This window comes from Macaca mulatta, chromosome X (assembly GCF_049350105.2).
Source record: "Macaca mulatta isolate MMU2019108-1 chromosome X, T2T-MMU8v2.0, whole genome shotgun sequence".
Taxonomy (NCBI): Eukaryota; Metazoa; Chordata; class Mammalia; order Primates; family Cercopithecidae; genus Macaca; species Macaca mulatta.
The window spans coordinates 107,948,588-107,976,174 of NC_133426.1; the positions used below are offsets into that span (position 1 = coordinate 107,948,588).

The 27,587-nt window shown below is 42.7% G+C and overlaps 1 protein-coding gene across 1 annotated transcript; it reads left to right on the forward strand.

The window, feature by feature from the left end:
- Positions 1 to 11,451: 11,451 nt before the first annotated feature.
- On the forward strand, positions 11,452 to 27,587 carry TMEM35A (transmembrane protein 35A). The gene is made up of 2 exons (XM_015127811.3): positions 11,452 to 11,695; positions 25,830 to 27,587. The coding sequence occupies exons 1-2, from the start codon at positions 11,576 to 11,578 to the stop codon at positions 26,211 to 26,213; spliced, it is 504 nt and encodes a 167-aa protein (XP_014983297.1). The 5' UTR covers positions 11,452 to 11,575; the 3' UTR covers positions 26,214 to 27,587.

Here is a 27,587-nt window from a genome sequence, read left to right on the forward strand (position 1 = left end):
ACCTCCGCCTCCCGGGTTCGAGCGATTCTTCTGCCTCAGCCTCCCATGTAGTTATGATTACAGATGCCCACCACCATGCCCAGTTAATTTTTTTTTTTTTTTTGTAGTTTTAGTAGAGATGGAGTTTTACCATGTTGGAAAGTGTGGTCTCAAACTCCTGACCTCAGGTGATCCGCCTGCCTCGGCCTCCCAAAGTGCTGGGATTAAAGGCGTGAGCCACCGCACCTGGCCAAACCCTCTGTAAATTATAGCTTCCTTCTAACTAAAAGCATTCTCACTGGAGTCAAGGACGAAGCTAGGCTGCTGCCATTTACAAGTGCTTAATAGTGTTTTGAATAACCGGTATCATCCTTAGACCTGGACAAAAGGGGCTTCTGCCCTGGGGCTCATGCTTTAAAGGATATCTCATATTGTAAATACTCAAATTTATTTAAAAAGACACAGGCACTTGTGTCACTTGGGATCTAGTACTTAGTGTTGGTACAGCTCACCACATAATCCTAAACCTCCACTCTCATGATTAACATCATCCAAACTCAAGGGGAATACTTCCTATCTCTCAATCTATATACTTGAAACAAAAGGCAAATCCATCCATAAGCCATGAAGTTTTGTGAGTTATGCTGCTGCTGATATCAGACACTGCTTAGAAGTACAAGGAAGATCTTTTTTTATTATTATTATACTTTAAGTTCTGGGGTACATGTGCACAGCATGCAGGTTTGTTACATATGTATACATGTGCCATGTTGGTGTGCTGCACCCATTAACTCGTCATTTACATTAGGTATATCTCCTAATGCTATCCCTCCCCCCTCCCCCTACCCACGACAGGCCCTGGTGTGTGATGTTCTCCTTCCTGTGTCCAAGTGATCTCACTGTTCAATTCCCACCTATGAGTGAGAACATGTGGTGTTTGGTTTTTTGTCCTTGCAATAGTTTGCTGAGAATGATGGTTTCCAGCTGCATCCATGTCCCTACAAGGGACACGAATTCATCCTTTTTTATGGCTGCATAGTATTCCATGGTGTTTATGTGCCACATTTTTTTTTTTTTTTTTTTTTTTTTTGAGACAGAGTCTCGCTCTGTCCCCCTGGCTGGAGGGCAGTGGCGCGATCTCAGCTCACTGCAAGCTCCGCCTCCCGGGTTCCCGCCATTCTCCTGGCTCAGCCTCCCGAGTAGCTGGGACTACAGGCGCCCGCAACCGTGCCCGGCTAATTTTTAGTATTTTTAGTAGAGATGGGGTTTCACCGTGGTCTCGATCTCCTGACCTTGTGATCCGCCCGCCTCGGCCTCCCAAAGTGCTGGGATTACAGGCGTGAGCCACCGCGCCCGGCCAATGCCACATTTTCTTTATCCAATCTATCATTGATGGACATTTGGGTTGGTTCCAAGTCTTTGCTGTTGTGAATAGTGCCGCAATAAACATACGTGTGCATGTGTCTTTATAGCAGCATGATTTATAATCCTTTGGGTATATACCCAGTAATGGAATGGCTGGATCAAATGGTATTTCTAGTTCTAGATCCTTGAGGAATCACCACACTGTCTTCCACAATGGTTGAACTAGTTTACAGTCCCACCAACAGTGTAAAAGCGTTCCTATTTCTCCACATCCTCTCCAGCACCTGTTGTTTCCTGACTTTTTAATGATTGCCAATCTAACTGGTGTGAGATGGTATCTCATTGTGGTTTTGATTTGCATTTCTCTGATGACCACTGATGATGAGCATTTTTTCATGTGTTGTTGGCTGCATAAATGTCTTCTTTTGAGAAATGTCTGTTCATATCCTTTGCCCATTTTTTGATGGGGTTGTTTGGTTTTTTCTTGTAAATTTGTTTAAGTTCTTTGTAGATTCTGGATATTAGCCCTTTGTCAGATGAGTAGATCATAAAAATTTTCTCCCATTCTGTAGGCTGCCTGTTCACTCTGATGGTAGTTTCTTTTGCTGTGCAGAAGCTCTTTAGTTTAATTAGATTCCATTTGTCTATTTTGGCTTTTGTTGCCATTGCTTTTTGTGTTTTAGACATTAAGTCCTTGCCCATGCCTATGTCCTGAATGGTATTACCTAGGTTTTCTTCTAGGGTTTTTATGGTTTTAGGTCTAACATTTAAGTCTTTAATCCATCTTGAATTAATTTTTGTATAAGGTGTAAGGAAGGGATCCAGTTTCAGCTTTCTACATATGGCTAGCCAGTTTTCCCAGCACCATTTATTAAATAGGGAATCCTTTCCCCATTTCTTGTTTTTGTCAGGTTTGTCAAAGACCAGATGGTTGTAGATGTGCGGTATTATTTCTGAGGGCTCTGTTCTGTTCCATTGGTCTATATCTCTGTTTTGGTACCAGTACCATGTTGTTTTGGTTACTGTAGCCTTGTAGTAGAAGTACAAGGAAAATCTTAGTAGCTGATGTGCTTGGTTAGAGAAAAGACAAATTAACTAGTCAAATCCTTTCTGTCTCAATAGCAATAGATTCTTCCATAACAATGATTGTTTCCCAATAGTAACAAGCATAGGTTTTCTTGCTTCTCTTTGTGTTCCAATTCATGGTTCCTTGATGTGTGGTAAGTAGGCCACCAATCGTACTCTTGGCCCAGGCCAAGTAAATGTTAAAAGCTGGCTTGTAGTTAATACCGTAAGATTTGAAAAAGAAATTAGGAATAACTATTGGAAGGGATACAGAAATTACCATTATTTCCAGTTCATTTGTTTATCAAGAGAACACCCAAGGGAATCAATTGAAACACTCATAAATTAAAGAAGAGAGTTCAGAAAAGTGGCCAAATAACAATCAATAGTTTTCCTGTAAGCCAGCAACAACCAGCTAGAAGATATAATGGAATAAAAATGCATTAATGATGACAAAAATAGCATAACACTCCTAAGAATGATTCGTTTGAACTCTTGGGCTCAAAGGATCCTCCCGCTTCCACCTCCCAAGTAGCTGGGACTATGAGCACATGCCCACACACCCAGCTAATTTTTTAAAATTTCATTGTAGAGACGGGGTCTCACTATGTTGCCAGGCTGGTCTGGAACTCCTGGGCTCAAGTGGTCCTTCTGCCTTGGCCTCCTGAAGTGTTGGAATTACAGGCGTGAGCCACCAGACCCAGCCAGGAATAACTCTTTAAAAAATGCATAGAGACTGGGTGCGGTGGCTCTTACAAGTGCCGAATCTTCTGTCTGTATTTATATGCATTGTGTGTGTGTGTGTGTGTGTGTGTGTGTGTGTGTGATGTTTTACATATAAAAGAACTCTGATTGCCGGGTGTTGTGGCTCATGCCTGTAATCCCTGCACTTTGGGAGGCCGAGGTGGGGGGAATCACCTGAGGTCAGGAGTTTGAGACCAGCCTGGCCAACGTGGTGAAACCCATCTCTACGAAAAATATAAAAATTAGCCAGGCATGGTGGCGCATGCTTGTAATCCCAGCTACTCAGGAGGCTGAGGCAGGAGAATCGCTTGAACCAGGGAGGTGGAGGTTGCAGTGAGCCAAGATCGTGCCACTGCACTCCAGCCTGGGTGATGAGTGAAACTTCGTCTCAAACAAACAAACAAACAAACAAAAAACCAAGAACAACAACAAAACAAACAAACAAAAACCTTCTGATTAATTGACTTAGAAAAATAAGCACTTAAATATTTTGTCAGAAAAATAGGAACTTTAATGCTTTTTTGTTCACATGACTTTAGTAATCTTTTGGAAATAAAAACAGTTTTAAAGATTATTGGTAAAATCAAATGTCTTGAAAATGTAGACATTTTTCTAAATTAAGGTCAGATATCAGATGTGCTAAATGCCTTAAGGTCAAACTTTCTTTAACTTTTGAAAATTGTTCGATTTACCTACTTTGGAGCATTGGATTATAGATAAGGCCTGGAGACATATGGAGAGCTATGCCAGCTAGCTGCGCTAAAAAGAGTCAGACCTTATCTTCATTTCCGTGTGTCCTAGGCTCCACCCCTAGCATCTAATTAAAATTACTTACTTATCAGGTTTTTCACTAAAAATAAAAGTTGCTAAGAGTTAACATTGTAACATGTAATTGAAAACACTGGAGAAACAGTTTTACATTCATGTAAAGAAAGGCATTGGGAATATGGCTTTTGTTAAAGGGAATGTAGTTTTGTCTAGTTCAGAGGGTTTTAAAGATTGTCTTTTTTTTTTTTTTTTTTTTTTTTTTTGAGACAGAGTCTCCCTCTGTCTCCAGGCTGGAGTGCAGTGACAAGATCTCGGCTCACTGCAACCTTCGCCTCCCGGGTTCAAGCAATTCTTCTGCCTCTGCCTCTGCCTCTGCCTCTGCCTCTGCCTCTGCCTCTGCCTCTGCCTCAGCCTCCGGAGTAGCTGGGACTACAGGCATGTGCCGCCATGCCCAGCTAATGTTTTGTATTTTTAGTAGAGACGGGGTTTCACCATGTTGGCCAGGATGGTCTAGGTCTCTTGACCTCGTGATCCACCCACCTCAGCCTCCCAAAGTGCTGGGATTACAGGCGTGAGCCACCGCGCCCGGTCTTAAGGATTGTTTTAACCTAAAAGAGTAACAGAACACAACTGAAAGTTTAAGCAAAGTGAAAAGGGTCAGGCTTATAAAAAAATTCTGTGGATATAAACAAGATGGCTAAGATTTAAAAGAAATTATTTAGCTTTTTTCCATAGGTTAAAGCATGGAAATGATACTGTTGTGGGGCCAGAATCCAGGCCCATCAATTTTCTAATTTTCTTAGAGCAGGATTTTCTTAGAAAATGGATCTATCTGATGGAAAATTGTAGAGTATTCTAAATAGTTTATGAAAACCTTACCTTATGGTCAAACTAATTAAAACTGGATAGAGATATAAAATGTTATTTAAAAAACTAGCCTTAACATTAGAGATGCACTAATGCAAACATTAAATTTGGTTTTCTCCTTTGAAGACGATTTTTATGTAATGTTAAAAGATGATGAAAGTGTTTTATTTCTTCCTTTGAGTAAACTGTAGGGAAAAAAGGGAAGAGAGAGAAGAGACTAATTTCGTGAGCCTCATGCTATCTTTATTGGGTCTTGTTTGGAAAGTTAAGTCTCCTCCATCAGAGCAAAGGTCTTCTTTTCCTTTCTTTTTTTTTTTTTTGAGATGGAGTCTCCCTCTGTCACCCAGGCTGGAGTGTGGTTGTGCGATCTCAGCTCACTGCAACCTCCACCTCCTTAGTTCAAGCGATTCTCCTGCCTCATCCTCCTGAGTAGCTGGGATCACAGGCGTGCACCACCACGCTTGCCTAATTTTTTGTATTTTTAGTAGAGACAGGGTTTTGCCATGTTAGCCAGGCTGGTCTCAAACTCCTGACCTCAGGTAATCCACCTGCCTCGGCTACCCAAAGTAATGGGATTACAGGTGTGAGCCACCGCACCTGGCCAAAGTTTTCTTTTTTAAAAAATATTTTGGAGTTACCATTTTGGTCAAATGAATGACTTATAGTGACCTGGGATTCTATTTTGTGATATCCAGTGCTTTAAATCTTTGACAAACTTTCCAAAATCAAATTATAAATTATGTCTCTTTCTAACCTAATATTTTAGATATTAGGTCCTCTAAAGTCCAAAAATGACACTTGGCTTATTTGGTACAAAAACCATACAGGAAGTATTGTCAAATATGAAATGGTGTTTGGCTTTCTTTGGTCTGTATTTGTGTAAATGTGTCATTGGTATATGTTCCAAAATTATGTAAAACTGCTATAATTCTTTCTCTTTCTTTTTTTTTTTTTTTTTTTTTTCTTAGAGACGGAGTCTTGCTCTGTCGCCCAGGCTGGAGTGCAGTGGTGCGATCTCGGCTCACTGCAGGCTCTGCCTTCCAGGTTCACGCCATTCTCCTGCCTCAGCCTCTGGAGTAGCTGGGACTACAGGTGCCCGCCACCACGCCCGGCTAGTTTTTTGTATATTTTTTTAGTAGAGATGGGGTTTCACCGTGTAGCCAGGATGGTCTCGATCTCCTGAACTCGTGATCCACCCATCTCGGCCTCCCAAAGTGCTGGGATTACAGGCTTGAGCCACTAAGCCCGGCCAATTCTTTCTTTCTTTCTTTCCTTCTCTCTTTCTTTCTTTCTTTCTTTCTTTCTTTCTTTCTTTCTTTCTTTCTTTCTTTCTTTCTTTCTTTCTTTTTCTTTCTTTCTTTCTTTCTTTCTTTTCTTTTCTTTCTTTCTTCTTTCTTTTTCTTTCTTTTTTTTTTTTTTTTTGAGACAGAGTCTAGCTCTGTCACCAGGCTGGAGTGCAGTGGCGCAATCTAGGCTCACTGCAACCTCTGCCTCTCGGGTTCAAGCGAGTCTCCTGCCTCAGCCTCCCAAGTAGCTGGGATTACAGGCACATGCCGCCATGCCCAGCTAATTTTTGTATTTTCAGTAGAGACAGGGTTTCACCATGTTGGCCAGGATGGTCTCAATCTCCTGACCTTGTGATCTGCCCACCTCAGCCTCCCAAAGTGTTGGAATTATAGGCATGAGCCACCGCACCCAGCCAAAAACTGCTATAATTCTAAAATGACTTAGTATATGTTATCAGTAATAATTATAATTATTATGTTAAATGACTGTGTGCCACAGAGGTAAATTTCTTTGTCAATTGTGCCTTTAACTGTGGCTGCCCTAAAATGTTTTTGTCATCCACAGACAACTGTTGTCTCACTTTGGTCCTCTTTAAAAGATGATTTTATAATCAGCTATAAAATTTAAGAGGTGCTCCTAAATGTGAGTTTCTGATTAATTACTCTGGGAGATTGTAAAATTAGAATTGAAAAATACTTTCAAATAGAAGAGTGAATGGTGTTTGGTTTTCTTTGGACTGTATTTGTATAAATATGTTATTGGTATGTGTTCCAAAATTATGGGAAACTTCTATAATGTTGATATAATTTAGTGTACATTATCAATAATTATAATTGTTACATAAAATTGTTGTATGCCACAGAAGTAACCAAAATTCCTAGTCAATTGTAGCTTTAATAGTGGTTATAGAATTTTGTCATCCACAGACATTTTGTCTTCCTTTGGTCCTTTTCAAAAGGCAGTTTATAATCAGATATAGGACTCTGAGTGCAGGTCTCAGGTAACTTTAAAAATTGAGCTATTGCAATAGAGGAAATCCAATCTTCTAGGACTCTCATGGAGAGCTAATGTATTAAACGTTGCTAGACCCTTTGTTTTCAGAGTCAAGAGAACTTATTTCTTTAGAGCCATTTGCAACTGTTAAAGTGAGTAAAATATAGTGCTGTGAACAAAATTTGGAGCATATTTATTCCTCTCTACCTGATTTCTCCAGAATTTGGAAACTGTGAGTATTCTCAATTTCTGGCAGTACAGTTAATTGCATAAATTCAATAAGAATTTGTTTTCTTTTGTAACAGAACACAATTGGAGAAATTGGTTATTTTACCAAGGCTTTGACTGGAATGGCATGCTTCCTTTAAATAATCAAAGTTGACTTATAGAGCAAATTAAAGCCCATTGAGGCATCTGGCCTCATACCTTGTCCACACAGAGTCCCTGTGCAAGGTTCCTGTCCTGTGGTAAGTAAAGAATGTCACTTTCTAACAGGCCCAGGAACCCCAAGTTATCTTGGGACCTCAAAAGGAAAGGAATTTGCCCAACTCATAGGTATTTGAGGATACAAACCCATGGTTGGGCTCAGCTTTTAAAACGTCTTATCTGAGATTCTTCATGGAACAGAGTTGTAGCAAAGCCAATTTAAAAAGCCTAAGTGAAAAATACTCTTGCTGCACTTTATGCAAATAATCAGGCCATGGACAGTAAGACTAAAGCTTATTTTGTAAACAAATCAGTTCTATCATAATTTGTTTTTAATAAAAATGGGAACTGGAGAGAGAAAAATTATGCTTCAAAAGAAAAACTATAGTACACAGTTGTTAGCTGTTCTTGAGGATTTTTCTGCAGTTTAGACTAAATTCTAAATTCTTTGTGGGTTAGAAGTCCCCAAACTAATGCTTTCAAATCTTTGCTTTTAAAATTGGGAATTGTACTCCTCATCCTAGGACTCATCACTTAAACACTGTAGTAAAACTATAGATGAGAGTACTAACGTTTTTGCCATACAAACCTTGGAAGCTCAACCAGGCCTGCATGAATATGCTCAGACAGTTAATTGCAAAGCAGTTCCACTCTTCTCAGCTTGGGGTTCACTCCTGTTCCCACTACATCCCCTGTCAGCAGGAAGAAGCCAGAGCGATTGATGGACTTTTCCCATCTTTATAGCGTATACCTTAAGTTTAAGGTATTATAAAACCCAAAGGGAGGGATTGAAACCGCCTTTGTAAAATTATGACTGAGACAGTGAAAGAGATCTAACTTAGCTGACTCCATCTTGCTTCTAACCTCCAAGCTGTTCTTGTTCATTCCTGGGCATAGGCTGAACTAACTTCAGGAGAAACCTAGTTTATAGTTTATAGTTTAAAAAAATATGGTAGCAGCCCTTTACCAAAGCAGACCTCCTTCCCGCCTGGGGACTAGATTGCCTTTGACAGACTAACATTAGCCACAAGATTAGAAATTATGGCTTAGGAGTCATGCAGCTGGAGGCTACAAGATTCTGAGCCTCTCTAAACTGCTCCAAAGATCAGTGTTTGAGATATTTTGCAGACCCTGCACTTGATAAATCATCTGGGACCACCCAGATCAATAAACTGGCTCATGTGACCTTGTGGCCCCCACCCAGGAACTGACCCAGCACAAGAAAACAGCGTTGACTCTCTATGATTTCATCCTTGACCAATCAGCACTCCTGGCTCACTGGCTTTCCCTGACCTACCAAGTTATCCTTAAAAACTCTGCTCCCTGGCCAGGCGTGGTGGCTCACACCTGTAATCCCAGTACTTTGGGAGGCCAAGGCAGGCAAATCACCTGAGGTCAGGAGTTCGAGACCAGCCTGGCCAATATGGTGAAACCCTGTCTCTACTATAAATACAAAAATTAGCTAGGTGTGGTGGCACATGCCTGTAATTCCAGCTACTGGGGAGGCTGAGGCAGGAGAATCACTTGAACCCAGGAGGTGGAGGTTGCAGCGAGCCTAGATTGCACCACTGCACTCCAGCCTGGGTGACAGAGCAAGACTTTGTCTCAAAAAAACACAAACAAAACAAGCAAAAAACTCTGCTCCCCGAATGCTCAGGGAGACTGATTTAAGTAATAAAACTCTGGTCTCCCGCATAGTGGGCTCTGCATGAATTACTCTTTCTCTGTTGCAATTCCCCTGTCTTGGTGAATGGGATCTGTCTAGGCAGCGGGCAAGGTGAACCCCTTGGAAGGTTACAGTTTCACCATGTTGGTCAGGCTGGTCTTGAACTCCTGACTTCAGGTGATCCGCCTGCCTCAGCCTCCCAAAGTGCTGAGATTACAGGTATGAGCCACCACGCCGGGCCATGCATCACATTTTTATTTGTAAAAGTAAAAACCATGGAAACAACATCAATATCTAGCAATAGGATGCTAAATGAATGCGAACTATAGTACATTCAAGTGATGCTAAAGTTTTATACAATCATTAAAAATGATTCTGTAGGGCTGAGCATAGTGGCTCATGCCTATAATCTCAACGCTTTGGCAGGCCAATGCAGGAGGATCACTGGACCCCTGGAGTTCAAGACCAGCCTGGTCGACATAAGGTAACCCCACATCCACAGAAAACAAAAAATAAATTAGTTGGGCGTGGTGACACATGACTGTAGTCCCAGCTACTTGAGAGGCTGAGGTGTGAAGACCACTTGAAGCTGCAGAGGGAGACCCTCTGCGTCTCAAAAAAAAAAAAAAAAAAAAAAGGCCAGGCGCGGTGGCTCACGTCTGTAATCCCAGCACTTTGGGAGGCCAAGGCGGGCGGATCACGAGGTCAGGAGATCGAGATCATCCTGGCTAACACGGTGAAAACCTGTCTCTACTAAAAATACAAAAAATTAGCCGGGGAGGTGGCGGGCGCCTGTAGTCCCAGCTACTCGGGAGGCTGAGGCAGGAGAATGGCGTGAACCCGGGAGGCGGAGCTTGCAGTGAGCCGAGATCATGCCACTGCACTCCAGCCTGGGCCACAGAGCAAGACTGCCTTAAAAAAAAAAATGTGTCGGGCTGGGCTCCGTGGCTCATGCCTGTAATCTCAACACTTTGGGTGGCCGAGGCGGAAGGATCCCTTGAATCCAGGAGTTAGAGATCAGCCTGGACAACATCACAAGGCTCCGACTTCCCAAAAAATAAAAAAATTAGCTGGGCATGGTGGCATGTGCTTGTGATCCCAGCTACTCTGGAGGCTGAGATGGAGGATCACTTGAGTGAGACCTTGTTTCTAAACAAAACAAAACTCTGTATGTGCGTGTGTGTGCGTGCACACTTACAGTGCTAAACAACTTTAAGTGCCACACTAATAGTGAAAAATATTACAGGAGAGGCAGCAGAGCAATTGTTAAGAGCCTGGGCTCTAGAAATGACTGCCTAGGTTTGAAGCCTGGCTCTCCACTTACTAGCTGTATACTCTTGGGCAAGTTACTTACCTTCCCAGCCCCTCAATGTGCCCATTAATAACATGGGGACTCATACTTAGTCCATAGTGTTGCTGTAAAGATTAAATTAGTTAAAACAAGTAGAGGGCAGCGTCTAGCATCTAGTAAACAGTTAACAATTATTGGATATTGTTATAGAAAATTGGAGGAGGGAGAAATCATATCTAACTGAGAATGAATCAGGAAAGGCTTTATGGAGGGGGTGACATTGAAGAAAAGGTTTAATGCTAATGGAAGAGTGATGGCGGGGGGCGGGGTCAAAAGATAGGGAGTTAAAGGTAGAGGAGGTGGGAAGGCTTAGGTTGTATGAGGCCATGAGTAGATAGGTGAGTGGTGGCATGTGGCAGTGGGAGCCATTGAAAACTAAATCTCCAAAGAGAGACAGGGGTTAAAATGTGGAGGGCCTTGAATTCTAAATTTAAAACTGGAGTTAACCACTGGCTATGAGAGTCATTAAAGGTTTCTGAGCAAGAGAAAGCCTTCTTTGGCAGCATTGAAGACTGACAGCTTTGCAGTTTTAAACTTGAGTGTTACCAACTTCAGAAACAACTCTCTGAGGACCAACATTTTGATTTAGGGAAAGGAAAGGGGGACAGAAAGGAAGAGATGGAAAAAGGGAGTGAATAACTGAAGGATGATAAGTGGGAGGGGGAGATGAAAAGTGAGCCCAGTGGGAAGGTGGCAGCAAAGCCTGTCTTCCCTAATTCCTCATTCCTGGGGTCACCCGGTGACTGAACTCTTACATAACCTCCCTTCTCCCCATTTAAGATTTGAAGTTTCCGTTTTTCGTTTAGGGCTTCATTTAACTTCGAGACTGTCCTTTTGGCCTGTGAGCACACGTAGGGCATTAGGACCCAGAGATTGTTGTAGTGAGAGTGGTTGAATCTCGATCTCTCAATTTTTCTCTCGAGCTCCCTCCTCTCCCTTTGTCATTCTAGCTGCCTGCTGCCTCCGCAGCGTCCCCCCAGCTCTCCCTGTGCTAACTGCCTGCGCCTTGGACAGAGCGGGTGCGCAAATCAGAAGGATTAGTTGGGACCTGCCTTGGCGACCACATGGCATCCCCCAGAACCGTAACTATTGTGGCCCTCTCAGTGGCCCTGGGACTCTTCTTTGTTTTCATGGGGACTATCAAGTTGACCCCCAGGCTCAGCAAGGATGCCTACAGTGAGATGGTAAGTGAAGCATACGGGTGATGAGGAGCGCACTCCCATGGGATTGCGAGGACCTCTCCCCTTTTTTCCTTCTCAGTTTCTGGTACCACTCCCTTAGCCCCTATCCCCACCTGGACCCTCCCTTCTCAACAACTTTGCAGCTCGGAAGGAAGGAGCAGCTGGGCAAGAGCGATTTCTTTTGTGGGCTATGCTGTACTGGAGCCACTGAATGCCAGTTGGGGGAGGGGTTGCCCAGCAAATACCCCCCATCCCAAGTAAACCAGAAGGCTGAGACCTGCATAGCACCTGTCATTGGCAGGAGCCCTTCCCTCCTTCCAGCACACACCCAAAGTCCGGGCAACCAGTCTACAAGTCTGATTCCCTCCCTGTGAGCTAAGAGTTTAGCAAGCAGAGAGTTTATTTATTTTAGAGCAGAACAAAGAGAAAAGAGGGAAAGAGCTGGGAAAAATGGGCTACTAAAACAAGCAATTTTTAGGGACTGGCTGGTATTCCTCATCCCAGGCAGACAGCTGATAGTATTCCTCCAGCCACCTGGGTATGTATCTGGATCCTTGAGACAAAGCATTCTTGGCCCAAATAAAGGTCACTAAGCTCTTGTTTCTTCCCCTTCTCTCAAGGGAGAGCTAGATATTTTGTTTTATTTTGTTTTGTGTGTGAGGTAATCTACAAAATCTGCAAAATCTGCTTTTTCTCTCCTGCAAAACAGTCCGTAATCCCCACCTTGCCTTCTGTGGATGACCAGAGCCTGGCCCTCTGCAGGTTTTCCCCTCTGCAGAGTTGGAATCACGGAAGGTGACTGGCCAAAACATCTCCTCTGCAACCTGGGGGCTGGGCTGCTTTCCCCAGTTGGGCGTGATGAGGACTTGCTCTTATGCTGTGGAGTACTAGGAGATGGCAGGGAATGTTTCCAGCACTTTCGGATCTCTCCCCTCTTCCCCTGTCACTTTGCCTCTTCTTTTCCCCACCCCAGCTAAACGGACCCTGCTTCTTGTCGCCTTTGCCAGACTGCCCGTAATGGGAGGGAGCACATTACTGGGCTCTCAAGGTCAAGAGAGAAAGGAGCTTAGGGGAGGAACAGAAGGGGAAAGAGAAAAGAGGCAAGCCCTGTTAGGGCTGAGGCAGGGAGGAACAGTCTCACACATTGCGAGGAATTAATAGCTCTCCTGAACCCACTGCAGAGCTTTCCAGGGCCCCTTAACGTGAGCTGCAAATGGATGGAGACTGGCAAATTATATTAATAGATGCTCAGAAAATGTTTGCAGGCAGCTCTGGCTTCTGTCTCAGGGTTTAAGCTGGAGCTTTCCATTTCTTCCTCACCGCAGGATCACCCTAGGGTGGGGGAGGGTGGCTAGGACTCAAGGGTTTAGGTCTAGCCCCAGTGGCAAATCCTTACATGCTTCTCCTTCTCCCCTCCCTTCCTCCCAGCATGTTTGACCAGATGGAATTGAAATCAGGTCAAAATGAGTACCCGAGGCAGCCTGCACTGGGAGAAGAGGGATGGGGTGGGGTAGCAGAAGCCACCAAATGACTTGAAGAGGTTGGGACAGAGGGATAGGGTGGAGGAGAAATGCCACTATATTTCTGTCTTGGTGGTAGTAGTTTGGTGTTAGATTATGAGTAAATGAACATGCTCTTGCTTTACTTTTCATATGTACATATATTTATATATTTGTGCGTATGCATCATAGGTATTTGTAAGCTTTCCCTAGCCTTAGGGACACACTACCTTTTTTCAGTATGCTCCCTGCCCTCCAGACCCTAGTCAGCTGCTTCAGAGGCCCCCCAAGCTGCACCTTAAGTACAGTGTTAGGCTCTGCAGGCAATCCAACTAAGATGGAGTCACCGGGAAGCTTCCTACCAGCTTGGCAGGAGCTCACAAGGAGGACCAGCCACAAATGGGTTTACAGTATGTTTCTTCCTAGAAATGGAGCTGTCTAGCGCAGCCTAATGAAAGGCAGAAGAAACAAATATGAAGATTTCATATCATACATAGGAACATATTTAAATAGATATAGCGTAACACAGCAATATAGAACCATTGTGTGTGGGTGTGTATGCACACTTCTGCGCTTCTGTGCTAGGGGCATCTAGAGGGAATGGAAAGATTGTATCTAACTGAGAAGTAGACGTCACAATAGTTTGAAGAGGATTTTCAGACTGCCCTTTGCTGGGGTCCTCTCCTGCATTGAGCATCGTGCCATAGACTGGAGATTGCTCTCTGGCATAAAGCTTACTGCATAGTGCCTAGGCTTGGCCCAGCTTTATTCTCGTTCCCATAGGAAAGGGAGGGAAATTCAGTTCTAGTACAGAGAAGGTGCTCAATATGTATTTGTGGAGTGGATGGGTGAATGAATGAGTCATTGTAGCATTGCCTTGGCTTGTTACCACCCTTCAGATTTCTCTGGTTGGTTCTTGATTATGCAGTTCAGGAGCCATTTCTTGCCTCTTAGAGGGACTCTCTAAGAAGCCCCTGTCTCTCGGAAGGAGAGTCTCTCAGAACCCCAACCCTAGATCAGTTGGGATGATTATCCGGGATGTTTTGTTTTCCATTAAGGAGTGATTCCTCTGCATCGAGGAGGTTAGTCATGTATTGACTGCAGTGGCATTTCTTATAAGATCTCAAAGCGTTGTTGCTGCTGTTGTTGTTTTAAGATTATTTGTTCTTTAGAACATCTCTGTGAGGTAGATTTAGTGTATTCATTATTTTTACTTTACTGATGGATAAACTGAAGCAGAACAAGTTTAATGACATATCCAAGGCAAGGAAGGTAAGCTGTTGTTGGAGCAGAGATGAGAAACCAAGTCCATGACTCAATACTCCCAATAGAAGGATCATTAATGGTTAAAACTATTGGGTTTTTATGGATGCCAGAACTGACAACCGATTCTTGAGAATACCCGGCACAGTCTTCCTCCTGTTATTGTACCAGTTTAACTGCCCAATCCATATTTTCAATTTTGTTTTACTTCAAAATCAATTTTTAAAATTTAGATTTTTGATTTGATTTGATTTCTTTTTATTTTTTTTTTCTTTTTCTTTTTTTTTCTTTTTTCTTTTTTCTTTTTTTTTTTTTTTTTGCTTTTCTGCCAACTATTTTTTTGTTTGTTTGTTTTGCTTTAAAATCGTTTGTGTAATTCTTAGGTGTTATCTTCTCCAGGGAGAATCATTGCTAAAAAACAAACAAATAACTGTGAAATTTTCTCCTGTTTGTGCTGGAGAAGCCAGCAAGGGTTAGCGGAAAGAGTTCAGGCTTTATAGTCACACAGGCTTGGGTTCAGGTCCTGCTACTCTTGGCGTCTCAGTTTCTTTGTTCATAAAATGGGGATAAGAATGCCTACCACTTAAGAAACAAACCATCCTAAGGAAAAAAAAAAAAAAAGGAATGCCTACCTCAGAAGGCTGTAAATATTAACTGAGATTATGTATAAAAGTGTCTGGTACAGTGTTTGCTATAGTGTGTGTTTGAGAAATGCTTTGGGTGAGGTGATTAAAAGAGATTCTATTTTATGCAGTGGTTTCCTAACTGATTTAAATAGCCAGTTTAAGGGACCGAAATCAAGCAAGTATTTATTTATTTATTTATTTATTTATTTATTTATTTATGAGACGGAGTTTCGCTCTTGTTGCCCAGGCTGCAGTGCAATGGTGTGATCTCGGCTCACTGCAACCTCTGCCTCCTGGATTCAAGCGATTCTCCTGCCTCAGCCTCCGGAGTAGATGGGATTATAGGTGTGTGCCACCACGCCTGACTAATTTTTGTATTTTTAGTAGAGATGGGGTTTCACTGTGTTGGTCAGTCTGGTCGTGAACTCCTGACCTCAGGTGATCCACCCATCTTGGCCTCTCAAAGTGCCGGGATTACAGGCATGAGCCACCACCCCCAGCCTGAAATCAAGCATTTAGAAGAACAAGATGCTATTTTCATGTGCCCTTGTGGACAGACCTTTATGCAATCAGTTAATATTGAAAAATCCACACTTGCCGCTGTGTAATGTACAGTGGATCTCATGCAGAACTTCCAGATGCATCTCTGAATAGCCCATTTGGCATGTGTTGTCCCATACCTCCTCCAGATTTAGCAAGTATCATTATAGAGTACTCTAAATCCCACGTGAATTCAACATGACTGGCCATTCCCTTGACTAAATGCCTTTATTAGTTCACTTGAAAATGGGAGACAGCCCTTAAAAGTGCTGGGACGCAGTTTCCTGTGCAGTGACTGGGAACATATAAATAGTTGGCTTGCTTTAAATCTGGTGTTCAGCTTTTTGTAGTAGTGGCTTCATCCTGTAAGCACAGGGGACCACATATGAAAAGGTAAGAAAACACCAAAATCCTGGTGACAATAAAGCCAAGAGATTTTGGTCCTGAGGATGACTGGGCAAGTCCCTGGTTCTTTGCATCCCCTCATAGTAAAGGTTTGTTGATTTGATTTATTTGTTTATGTGTAGTTAAATGCCCTTCTGTTTATGTAATCCTGAGGAAACACTCCCAATATGTTTGGGCAGTTTATTTAATGTCCATAGGTAATCTTTTAAGCTCCCAATCACTGCTATTGTTTTCCAACTAGGTAATAAGATAGTAATTTACTGATGCTTAGACCACTCTCTGAGGTGGTACAGTACGTTTATTTTCAGAGAGGAAACAGACCCTGAGATGCGAAGCAGCTTTGCTTAGTTCACACAGTCTGCCATCACAAGCTAAACTATGTGTTAGAGTTTATGTTGGGGAGCTTGTAGCCTCTCAGTATGGACAAAAGCAGAGTTTGTTTCAGAGAGATCTTTGACTGACAGCAGGAGTCAGTCTTCTGCCTTAAGATGCAATCTGGGAAGCGTCCACTTTGACTGGTAGGATCAAGCTTGCCAGCTTCCTCTTTGGGTAGGCATTATATGACAATGGAAAGTAGAATAGGTCGGGAGTTCAAGACCAGCCTGACTAACATGGAGAAGCCCCATCTCTACTAAAAATACAAAATTAGCTGGGCGTGGTGGTGCATGCCTGTAATCCCAGCTACTCTGGTGGCTGAGGCAAGAGAATCGCTTGAACCTGGGAGGCAGAGGGTGTGGTGAGCCGAGATCGCACCATTTCACTCCAGACTGGGCAACAAGAGTGAAACTCCATCTAAAAAAAAAAAAAAAAGATGTTTATCATTCATGTGGCAATTTGGCAATTAAATATGTAATGGCTTTTTATTACATTTAAACAATGATCTGTGATTCACACGGGCTTTATTTCTTACAGAGATTCAGAAAAATCACACATGAGTCAGTACATTTTGCAGCACTTATGTAGGCTTTATGGTTTAAGATAGCAACCAGGCTGAGATTTTTTGCCAAAATATATTTTTATCAGTGCTTTCTTCTGCTTTCATATAGTTTTTTTTTCCTTGTAAATCTTATTGAAGTATAACATATATACTGAAACATGCACATAGCATAAGTATGCAGCTCAAGGAATTTTCAGAACATTCCCGTGTAACCAAGCATTCATTTTAAGAAAAAGCACATTGCCATGTGCTGTGGCTCATGTCTGTAATCTCAGCACTTTGGGAGGCCGAGGTAGGTGGATCACCTGAGGTCAGGAGTTCGAGACCAGCCTGGGCAACACGGCAAAACCCCGTCTCTACTAAAAATACAAAAATTAGCTGGGCTTAGTGGTGGGCACCTGTAATCCCAGCTACTTGGGAGACTGAAGCAGGATAATTGCTTAAACCCAGGAGGCAGAGGTTGCAGTGAGCCAAGATTGTGCTACTGCACTATAGCCTGGGTGACAGAGTGAGACTCTATCTCAAAAAAAAAAAAAAAAAAAAGCCACAAAAAAACCACATGACCAGCACCCCAGAAACCTTCCTCATGGCCCCTTCCAGTTACTACCCCCCTCAAGGGTAATTACTATCCTGACTTCTAACAACGTAAGTCAATTGTACCTGATTTTGAACTTTATATAAATGGAATTCTACAGTATATTAGCCAATTTATCTTTTCCTTTTACCTAATTGGCATGAGTGAACTGAACTGGACACTACTTGCTCAGTGTTCTCATTTTGTATTTTGTCCTGTTAGCTGGCTTGGGCTGGTTATTAATTGTAATCAAAGATTAATATTATTTGACAGTTTTGAGCTATTCAAATTTAATGTCATTAATATGAGATCATGGATCTTGCTGTGTGGTGAAGAATAAATGACAAAAAGGAAAAAAAAAAAGGTATGACTAAAGAAAGGCTCTGGCTGGGCACGGTCGCTCACGCCTGTAATCTCAGCACTTTGGGAAGCTGAGTTGGGTGGATCACCTGAGGCCAGGAGTTCTAGACCAGCCTGGCCAACATGGTGAAACTCCATCTCTACTGAAAATACAAAAATTAGCTGGGCACGTCAGCAGGCGCCTGTAGTCCCAGCTGTTTGGGAGGCTGAGGCAGGAGAATTGCTTGAACCCGGGAGGTGGAGGCTGCAGTGAGCTGAGATCACACAGCTGCACTCTAGCGTGGGTGACAGAATAAGAATTCATCTCAAAAAAAAAAGAAAAAAATAATAAATTTAAAAAATTAAAAGGCTCTACAGACCAGGCACGTTGGCTCACGCCTGTAATCCCAGCACTTTGGGAGGCTGAGGCGGGTGGATCACGAGGTCAAGAGATCGAGACCATCCTGGCCAACATGGTGAAACCCTGTCTCTAGTAAAAATACAAAAAAAAAAAAAAAAAAAATTAGCTGCGCATGGTGGCACACGCCTGTAATCTCAGCTACTCAGGAGGCTGAGGCTGGAGAATCGCTTGAACCCGGGAGGCAGAGGTTGCAGTGAGCCAAGATCGCACAACTGCACTCCAGCCTGGCGAGAGTGAGACTCTGTCTCAAAAATAAAAATAAATAAAATAACAAAATAACAAAAAATAAAAGGTTCCATATGCTTTTGACTCATGTCTGAATCAGAATGTCCTCATACCACAAGAATGGACCTGCTTGATTCATCAATGATTTTGTTATTAAATTACTGTGGCTTGCAAACATATGGATTTCTAATTGTGTGTGGGGTTTTTTTGTTTTTTGTTTTTTTGTTTTTTTTGACAGCGTCTGGCTCTATCACCCAGGCTGGAGTGAAGTGGCGTGGTCTCGGCTCACGGTAACCTCTACCTCCCAGGTTCAAATGATTCTCCTGCCTCAGCCTCCCAAGTAGTTGGGACTACAGATGTGTGACACCACGCTTGGCTAATTTTTGTATTTTTAGTAGAGATGGGGTTTTGCCATGTTGGCCAGGCTGGTCTCAAACTCCTGACTTCAGGTGATCCACCCGTTTTGGCCTCCCAAAGTACTGGAGTTATAGGTGTGAGCCACTGCACCCGGCCTAATTGTGTGGCTCGTTAATGATCAAATGTGTGTGTGTTGTCCTCAGCTGATGCTATGACACTTTGATTATTTACCTAAATCTCCAAAATGCTCATTTGATTTACTGAATCTGAGGGGAAACTAAGGTAATAAAATACTTAGTAATTTTCTCCAAGCAATTTAGTGGCAAAACTAAAATTGGAATTCAGCTTAAGAATCCCAGTCCAAGGATATTGCTAGATGATTGCCTTTGATTGCAGGGGCTTGAAACATTTAACTAAACCCGTCTTTTTCCTGTTTTTCCTCCCCCTATATGGAAACTATGGTTTCAGAGCCTGGGTTATTGCAATGGAAAGAATACAGACCTAACAAACTGAATTGCAAGAGCCTTTTAAGAAAGTGAATCTGTCAACTCTCTTTATTATTACTATCCGTACAATTAAAGTCTTTAGAGACCTAGTTACTATAGACTCAAGACATGTGACCCTTCTATTGTTTAACTTGAGGTGGCCTGGACCAAGCATAATGAGGGGGCTCGCAATAATAGGATTCTTTTTTTTTTTCTTTTTTGAGAAGGAGTTTTGCTCTTGTTGCACAGGCTAGAGTGCAATGGCATGGCCTCGGCTCACTGCAACCTCTGCCTCTCGGGTTCAAGCAATTCTCCTGCCTCAGCCTCCTGAGTAGCTGGGATTACAGGCATGCGCCACTACGCCCAGCTTATGTTGTACTTTTAGTAGAGATGGGGTTCCTCTATGTTTGTCAGGCTGGTTTCGAACTCCCAACCTCAGGTGATCTGCCCGCCTCAGCCTCCCAAAGTGCTGGGATTACAGGCGTGAACCACTGCGCCCGGCCAATAGGATTCTTTTGATGTCACTATCCTATTCCACAGGAGAAAGATTGATGGCTTCCTATAATGTCAAGACCCATCCAAGCTTAGTCCCATCTCCAATAAACTAAACATTCCCTCTTTGGAGTCCTAGAAAATAAATCCTATCTGTACCTACTCAGCTTTCAATGAAAGATTTGATAAAATGGCTTATCCACATGCAGTTTCCTCTTGAGAAACGGAGGAAAGAAAGAAGCAACAGTTACATAAAAATATCCACAGCTGCAGTTTAAGAGGTTAGCTAAACTAAAAAAGTAATATGCAGTTCTACTAAATGGAGAGAAAAAAGATTACTGAAGTTATAGGAACTTGATTTAAAACATGGAGTTTGGCCCCAGGCTACAGATTGCACTATAGTATAGATAAGAATTTATACCTGAATGATGGGTGGTTAAGCCCTAGTCAAAAAAGAAGTGTTTCCAGAACCCACTCAGCCAGCATCCGGAAGTCTTGGCTCCTAACTGACTATAAGAAACTCATCCTGGGCTGGGCACATCACGAGGTCAGGAGTTCAAGACCAGCCTGGCCAACATAGTGAAACCCCATCTCTACTAAAAATACAAAAATTAGCCAGGCATGGTGGCAGGCACCTCTAATCCCAGCTACTTAGGAGCCTGAGGTAGAAGAATCGCTTGAACCTAGGAGGCGGAGGTTGTGGTGAGCCGAGATCGTGCCACTGCACTCCAGCCTGGGCGACAGAGTGAGACTCCATCTCAAAATAAATAAATAAATAAATAAATAAATAAATAAATAAATAATAAAAATACAAAAATTAGCCGGGCGTGGTGGTGTGCGCCTGTAGTCGCAGCTACTTGGGAGGTTGAGGCAGAAGAATCGCTTGAACCCAGGAGGCAGAGGTTGCAGTGAGCTGAGATCATGCCACTGCACTCCAGCCTGGGTGACAGAGCGAGACTCGTCTCAAAAAACAAACAAACAAACAAACAAAAAACTCATCCTGTCTTTTGTGTTTATCACATCAGAAGTTTACACTTAGGATTTAGGAATTGCCTCTTGAGAACCTTTGTGTTGCTAATTAGAAATGGCCCTTACTGGCCAAGTGTGGTGGCTCATGCCTGTAATCCCAACACTTTGGGAGGCTGAGGCAGGAGGATCACTTGAGCGCTGGAGTTTGAGACAGGCCTAGACAACATAGTGAGATCCAGTCTCTATAAAAAAATTTAAAAGAGATTAGCCAGGCATGGTGGCACAAGCCTGTAGGCCCAGCTACTCAGGAGGCTGAGGCGGGAGGATCACTTGAGCCTGGGAGGTCGAGGCTGCAGTGAGCCCTGATGGTGCCACTGTACTCCCACCTGGGTGACAGCGAGACCCTCAGAAGTGTTAAGAGGCCGGGCATGGTGGCTGACGCCTGTAATCCTAACACCTGAAGTCAGGAGTTCGAGAAGAGCCTGGCCAACATGGTGAAAACCCGTCTCTACTAAAAATACAAAAATTAGCTGGACGTGGGGGTGCAGGCCTGTAATCACAGCTACTCAGGAGACTGAGACAGGAGAATCGCTTGAGCTTGGGAAGCAGAGTTTGCAGTGAGCTGAGCCACTGTACTCCAGTCTGGGTGACAGAGTGGGACTCTGCCTCAAAAAAAAAAAAAAAAAGTATTATGGAAGCCTCTGGGGTCTACATTTTTCCCCGTAACGTCCCCCTGCTACCATCACCAGAGTGCAAAGGGCAAAGGATAAGGCAGGTGGCATGTATTTAGGTTAATGAGAGGAAAGGGGTGGGCTTCTCACCACCACCAGGTACCCTAAACCTCAGCTCAGCTCTGCCCCACATGGGTCTGGCTCCTTTCAGCCCAAGGTTTTACTCTGCCTACTGGTCAACCTCTCTCCTAATTTCTCTATGAAAAATCTTTGATTTAATCTAAGATGGGAAGACAGAGGAAGAATGACTAACACTTTGTATTTCCATATAGGCTCAGGAACAGGGTAGGGACTAGGGTGAGGTAGAATTTTAAATAAGGACAGTCTCTGACAAGGCAGGTTTAGGGAGAAGTGAGTGAAGCAGGGTCGTGCAAGTGTAACGTCAGAGCCTATTTTTATTTAAAAGTTTCATATTGTGTTCATCATGGATATTGTTTACCTTGATTAGTGAGTGTTTTTGGTGCCCCCTTAAATTTTCCACCCAAAGTAAGTAGCCTTGCTGACTTTACCCTAGTCCAGGCTTGTTCAGGACCCTTCAAATAATTTGCTCAGAGACACCCAACTAGAAAGCGGCAGGAGCACTTTGGAAAGTTAAGGCAGGCTACATAGCCAGGCGCTGTCTCTAAAAACAGCAACAACAACAAACAAAACAAAGCAAAAGAATTAGCCGGGCATGATGGTGCATACCCTGTAGTCCCAGCAACTCAGGAGGCTGAGGCAAGGTGGGAGAATTGCTTTTGAGCACCAGAGGTAGAGGCTGCAGTGAGCTCTGATCCCACCACTGCACTCCAGCCTCAGTGACAGAGTGACAGTCCATATTAAAAAAAAAAAAAAAGACTAGAAAGTGGCAGAGCTGGGATTTGACGCCAAGTCTGTTTGCATCCAAACCATGCTTTTTTCTAAACCATTAGTCTTTTAAGAGTCCTCATAGGCAATTATCTGGGGCCACTCATAATTAATCCATTACGTAAAGGTGCATTTGCTTGTTAATATTTGTTCTAAATCTAGAGTGTGTGAACACTAGTTTAAGTGCCAGATGCTTCTGAGAGGTCAAGTTGGCTTTCTGCCTCATTCTTACACTTGTCTAGCATTTGGCACTTTTGACTATTCTCTTCTTAAAACTTATCTTGGTGTTCATGACCTGATCTCTCCTGGTTTTCCTCCTGCTTTTCTGACCATACTTTCTTCTATCTGTTTTATGGACTCTCTCTTTCCATTTCTTTTCTTTCTTTCTTGTTTTTTTTTTTGTTTTTTTTTTTTAGAGACAGAGTCTTGCTCTGTTGCCCAGGCTTGCGTCATTTTGACTCACTGAAACCTCTGCCTCCTGGGCTCAAGTGATTCTCGTGCCTCAGCCTCCCAGGTAGCTGGGATTACAGGTATGTGCCACCATGCCCAGCTAGTTTTTGTATTTTTTTTTTTTTTAGTATTAACAGGGTTTCGCCATATTGGCCAGGCTGGTCTTGAACTCCTGGCCTCAGGTGATCTGCCCGCCTCGGCCTCCGAAAGTGCTGAGATTACAGGCATGAGCCACCACGCCCAGCCTCACCTGCTCTACTTTAAGATTCCACTCCAAATTTTCTGTCACTATGTAGGGAGATTTGACCACTCCCTCTGGTGTGCCTATACTGTTCCTGCTACATAATTGTATCCAGCACTTATAACACTTTATTGCACTTGTGTATTTACATATCTGCTCTTCCCCTTATAAACCTCAAACTTCAGGAAGACAGGACCTTTGAATAATTGACACTTATATCCAGAGAACCCAGTACAGTGCCTAGCACAAGGAGGCACTTAATAAATATTGAACTCAGATGAGAGCACCTCCTGGAAAGCAAAAAAAAAAAAAAAAAAAAAAAAAAAAAAAAAAAAAAAAAAAAAAGAAAGAAAGAAAGAAAGAAAATAAACATTGAATGGATGAATGGATACTAAATGCAAACAAAGCAGTGGACCAACCCAATAAGACACTTGATAAAATCTCATCAATTTACTCCAAAATGGGGAACACGTTAAAATGGAGAGTGAAAAATATGAATGATCTATAACTCGAAGGTCAATATAATTCTGTTACTTTGTGATCTTATATAGATCTCTATTTATGTACCACTAACTGTGCTGCTTTATGTTGTTTACATATCTGTTTCCCCCTACTAGTCTGAAAGCTTCATTACCCTGTCTTATTTATCTCTGCATCATTGATGCAAAACCCATAACAGGTGTGCAATAAATAGTTCTTGAATCAAAATTAAGGAATGAGGCCAGGCACAATGGCTCACACCTGTAATTCCAGCACTTTGGGAGGCCGAGGTGGGCGGATCACCTGAGTCAGGAGTTCGAGCCCAGCCTGGCCAATATGGCGAAACCCCATCTCTACTAAAAATACAAGAAAAAAAAAATCAGCCAGGCGTGGTGGTGCACGCCTGTAAACCCAGCTATGCGGGAGGCTGCGGCAGGAGAATCGCTTGAACCCGGGAGGCAGAGGTTGCAGTGAGCCAAGATTCCACCACTGCACTCCAGCCTGGGCGACAGAGTGAGACTCCGACTCAAAAGAATGAAAAATAAAATAAAATAAAAATTAAGGAATGAAGCCAGCCAAAGTAGCTTCTTATAAAGGTTTGGGGATTTATCTCAATGAAATGAGACTGATTTTGTCTTACTATACTTTAAAGATATATAAAGGGCTGACATTTGCATACATTTTTATTTTTCTATTTTCTCAGCAAACACTTTCATTTTTATAGATTCTACAAATATAAACTCCAGATTCTCTCTTTTCTGAAATATCACAGATTCCAATTTAGGGAAGTTCAAATTAGTGAAGCTTTACCATACTGTGCCTTGCCTTGTTTCATTTTGCTTAGTATTCATATGCACCTGGGTGTTGACAAAGCAGGCACTAGAAAATATGGATGTGGCTAACATGTACCAATTTTTATGGGCCTAGTGAATTTTTAAAAAATTCTTTTAATTAATTTAATTAATTAATTTATTTATTTATTTAGAGATAGAGTCTTGCTCTGTCACCCAGGCTGGAGCACAGTGGCATGATCTTGGCTCACTGCAACCTCTGCCTCATGGGTTCAAGTGATTCTCCTGCCTCAGCCTCCCGAGTAGCTGGGATTACAGGCATGCCCCATCACACCCGGCTAATTTTTGTATTTTTAGTAGAGATGAGGTTTCACCATGTTGGCCAGGCTGTTCTAGACCTCCTGACCTGAGGTGATCCGCCCGCCTTGGCCTCCCAAAATGTTGGGATTACAGGCGTGAGCCACTGTGCCTGGCTAAAAAAAATTCTTAATGCTATTTATGATTTATAATCATAAATGTTTTTAAACTATAAAATCAAATTATCCGCCCTATTACCTTTGGTGCTTGTCTTAGTCCATTCAGACTGGTATAATAAAATAGCATAAACTGGGTAGCTTATAAACAACAGAAATTTATTTCTCACAGTTCTGTAGGCTGAGAAGTCCAAGATCAAGGCAGCAGCAGTTTGGCGTCTATTGAGGACCCACTTTCTCTTCATAGATGGTGCCTTCTAACTGTGTCCTCACATGGCAGAAGGGGCAAGTCAGCTCTCTGAGGCCTCTTTTATAAAGGAATTAATCTCATTTAGGAACACTCCATCCTCATGGACATAATCATTTCCCAAAGCCCCACCTACTAATACCATCATCTTGGGGGTTATGATTTCAACATATGATTTTTGTTGGGGACACAAACATTCAGACCATAGCAAAGATGCTACTAAGGTTTAAATTATAGGGATTCCAGCAGATTGCTTGGTGTTTTTCTTTCTTTCTTTCTTTTTTTTTTTTTTAGATGGAGTCTCACTCTGTCACCCAGGCTGGAGTGCAGTGGTGCAATCTCGGCTCACTGCAATCTCCACCTCCTGAGTTCAAACCATTCTTGTGTCTCAGACTCCCAAGTAGCTGGGATTACAGGTGTCCACCACCACTCCTGGCTAATTTTTGTATTTTTAGTAGAGATGGGGTTTCACCATGTTGGCCAGGCTGTCTCCAATTCCCGGCCTCAGGTGATCTGCCCGCCTCGGCCTCCCAAAGTGCTGGGATTACAGGTGTGAGTCACTGTGCCTGGTCTCTAAGTTTAATTACATATAATTAAGATATGAAAAATTATATATAATGGGACACCAGTGGCTAGTGTGAAAGGGGAATGGAGGTAGGGAAGGAGGACTCTGCTTGTGTTTTCTTCATTCTAATGTTAAAATCATGGTTAATGCAGTAATTTCCTTACAATATTTTCCACTCTAGAAACGTGCTTACAAGAGCTATGTTCGAGCCCTCCCTCTGCTGAAGAAAATGGGGATCAATTCCATTCTCCTCCGAAAAAGCATTGGTGCCCTTGAGGTGGCCTGTGGCATCGTCATGACCCTTGTGCCCGGGCGTCCCAAAGATGTAGCCAACTTCTTCCTACTCTTGCTGGTGTTGGCTGTGCTCTTCTTCCACCAGCTGGTCGGTGATCCTCTCAAACGCTACGCCCATGCTCTGGTGTTTGGAATCCTGCTCACCTGCCGCCTGCTGATTGCCCGCAAGCCTGAAGACCGGTCTTCTGAGAAGAAGCCTTTGCCAGGGAATGCTGAGGAGCAACCCTCCTTATATGAGAAGGCCCCTCAGGGCAAAGTGAAGGTGTCATAGGAAAGTGGAAGTACAAAGAGTGGACCTTCCAGGCAGTTGTGTCCATGACACCAAGAAGATGTCAGTGTGTGTTTTTCATTTGATTTATTTATCTTGGGGAAAGGGAAAAATGTAATCTGCAAGTTAATGACCCTATTGGCTTGTGTACATCTATATGCTAAAATGACTTCCCCACATTGACATTTGTGCACCACCTTTAATCACTCTGGGGCAACTCTCACATCTTGCTGCATGTACATGTATATGGCTACTATTGAAGTGTAATTGTGAGATGGACTCCAACAAGCATTGTGTGTGGGAAAATGTATTTAACTACTGTGTGTGTGTGTGCGCGCCCATGCATACACACACGAGCAGAGAAATCTCTGATCTTGAACTAATCCTGCACAGGCATCCTTCCCTTTATAGATTGATTCCAGCAAAGGCAGAATAAAACAAATTTCCTATAAAGAGAATTCTGATATAAAACAAGTCATGTAGTCCCATGGCCGGGAATCTCTCCATAGATGCTGAAAACTTAAACTTACTACTTTAGGAAAAAAAAAAAAAAAATTCAATTTCAGACACTGAGTTATATATGAAATTAATTAGGCTCTATTCCAACAGTTGTTTAAATTTTAAATAGTCCATATTGAGTTTAATTAAAACAAGGGATGCATGCAGTCAAATTGATAATTTAATTCTTCAAGTGATAATATAGGAAGTTTCACCTTGCCTTTGTCCGAGCCCCACCTATTAAACCCCTTTACTCACAGTTTGAAACTGAAGCAGTAAACTTGTTTCCAGACATCTTTTTCAGATTGTCTTAAGCCCAAAGTTGCCTCACTTCCACTATTCTCAGCAGCCAACCACGATTTGGCAGCTGCTCCACTGTTAGGGTTGAGGGAACAGGGATCAGTCCTATTAGAAGTCTGTGAGTCTCAAACTCTACCTGTTCTCTGCAATCATCCAAAATTTGAAAAGGAAGCTATATCCAGTGTTTCATTACCAAACAGATTCACTACTCTTACTGATTCTTCACTGAGCTTTGCTAGTATAAGCAGAGTTCCAAGTCCCCCCTAGGGGTTGTCTCTACACTTCTTTATCATTCCAGTGGGTGGAGTTTAGCTGAGGGAAGGACATTTCATAAGGGTTAGTTGGACTGAGCAGTATGGACATTTGCTTTTTTCATTACGTACTGTTGTTTTTCCTTGTTAGATGTGCTTTGGTGGTTTTAATATTGTGCCAGGGATGGGGAAATGGGTGGGGGTTGTGTGTGTGGGAAGAGTACTTATTATTGTGTTTTCTTCAGTGTAATTGTTCTTGGTAATTGATACCTCTCTGTTTTATTTCTCCCATTCTTTCAAAATAAAACTTTTTGAAATTTGGAGGAAA

What these genes read in the sequence shown, in the direction of transcription:
- TMEM35A (XM_015127811.3), top strand. Translation starts at nt 11,576, where the DNA reads ATGGCATCCCCCAGAACCGTAACTATTGTGGCCCTCTCAGTGGCCCTG. An exon ending in AGGATGCCTACAGTGAGATG is followed by an intron (nt 11,696 to 25,829) that starts GTAAGTGAAGCA and finishes TTTCCACTCTAG; the next exon opens with AAACGTGCTTACAAGAGCTA.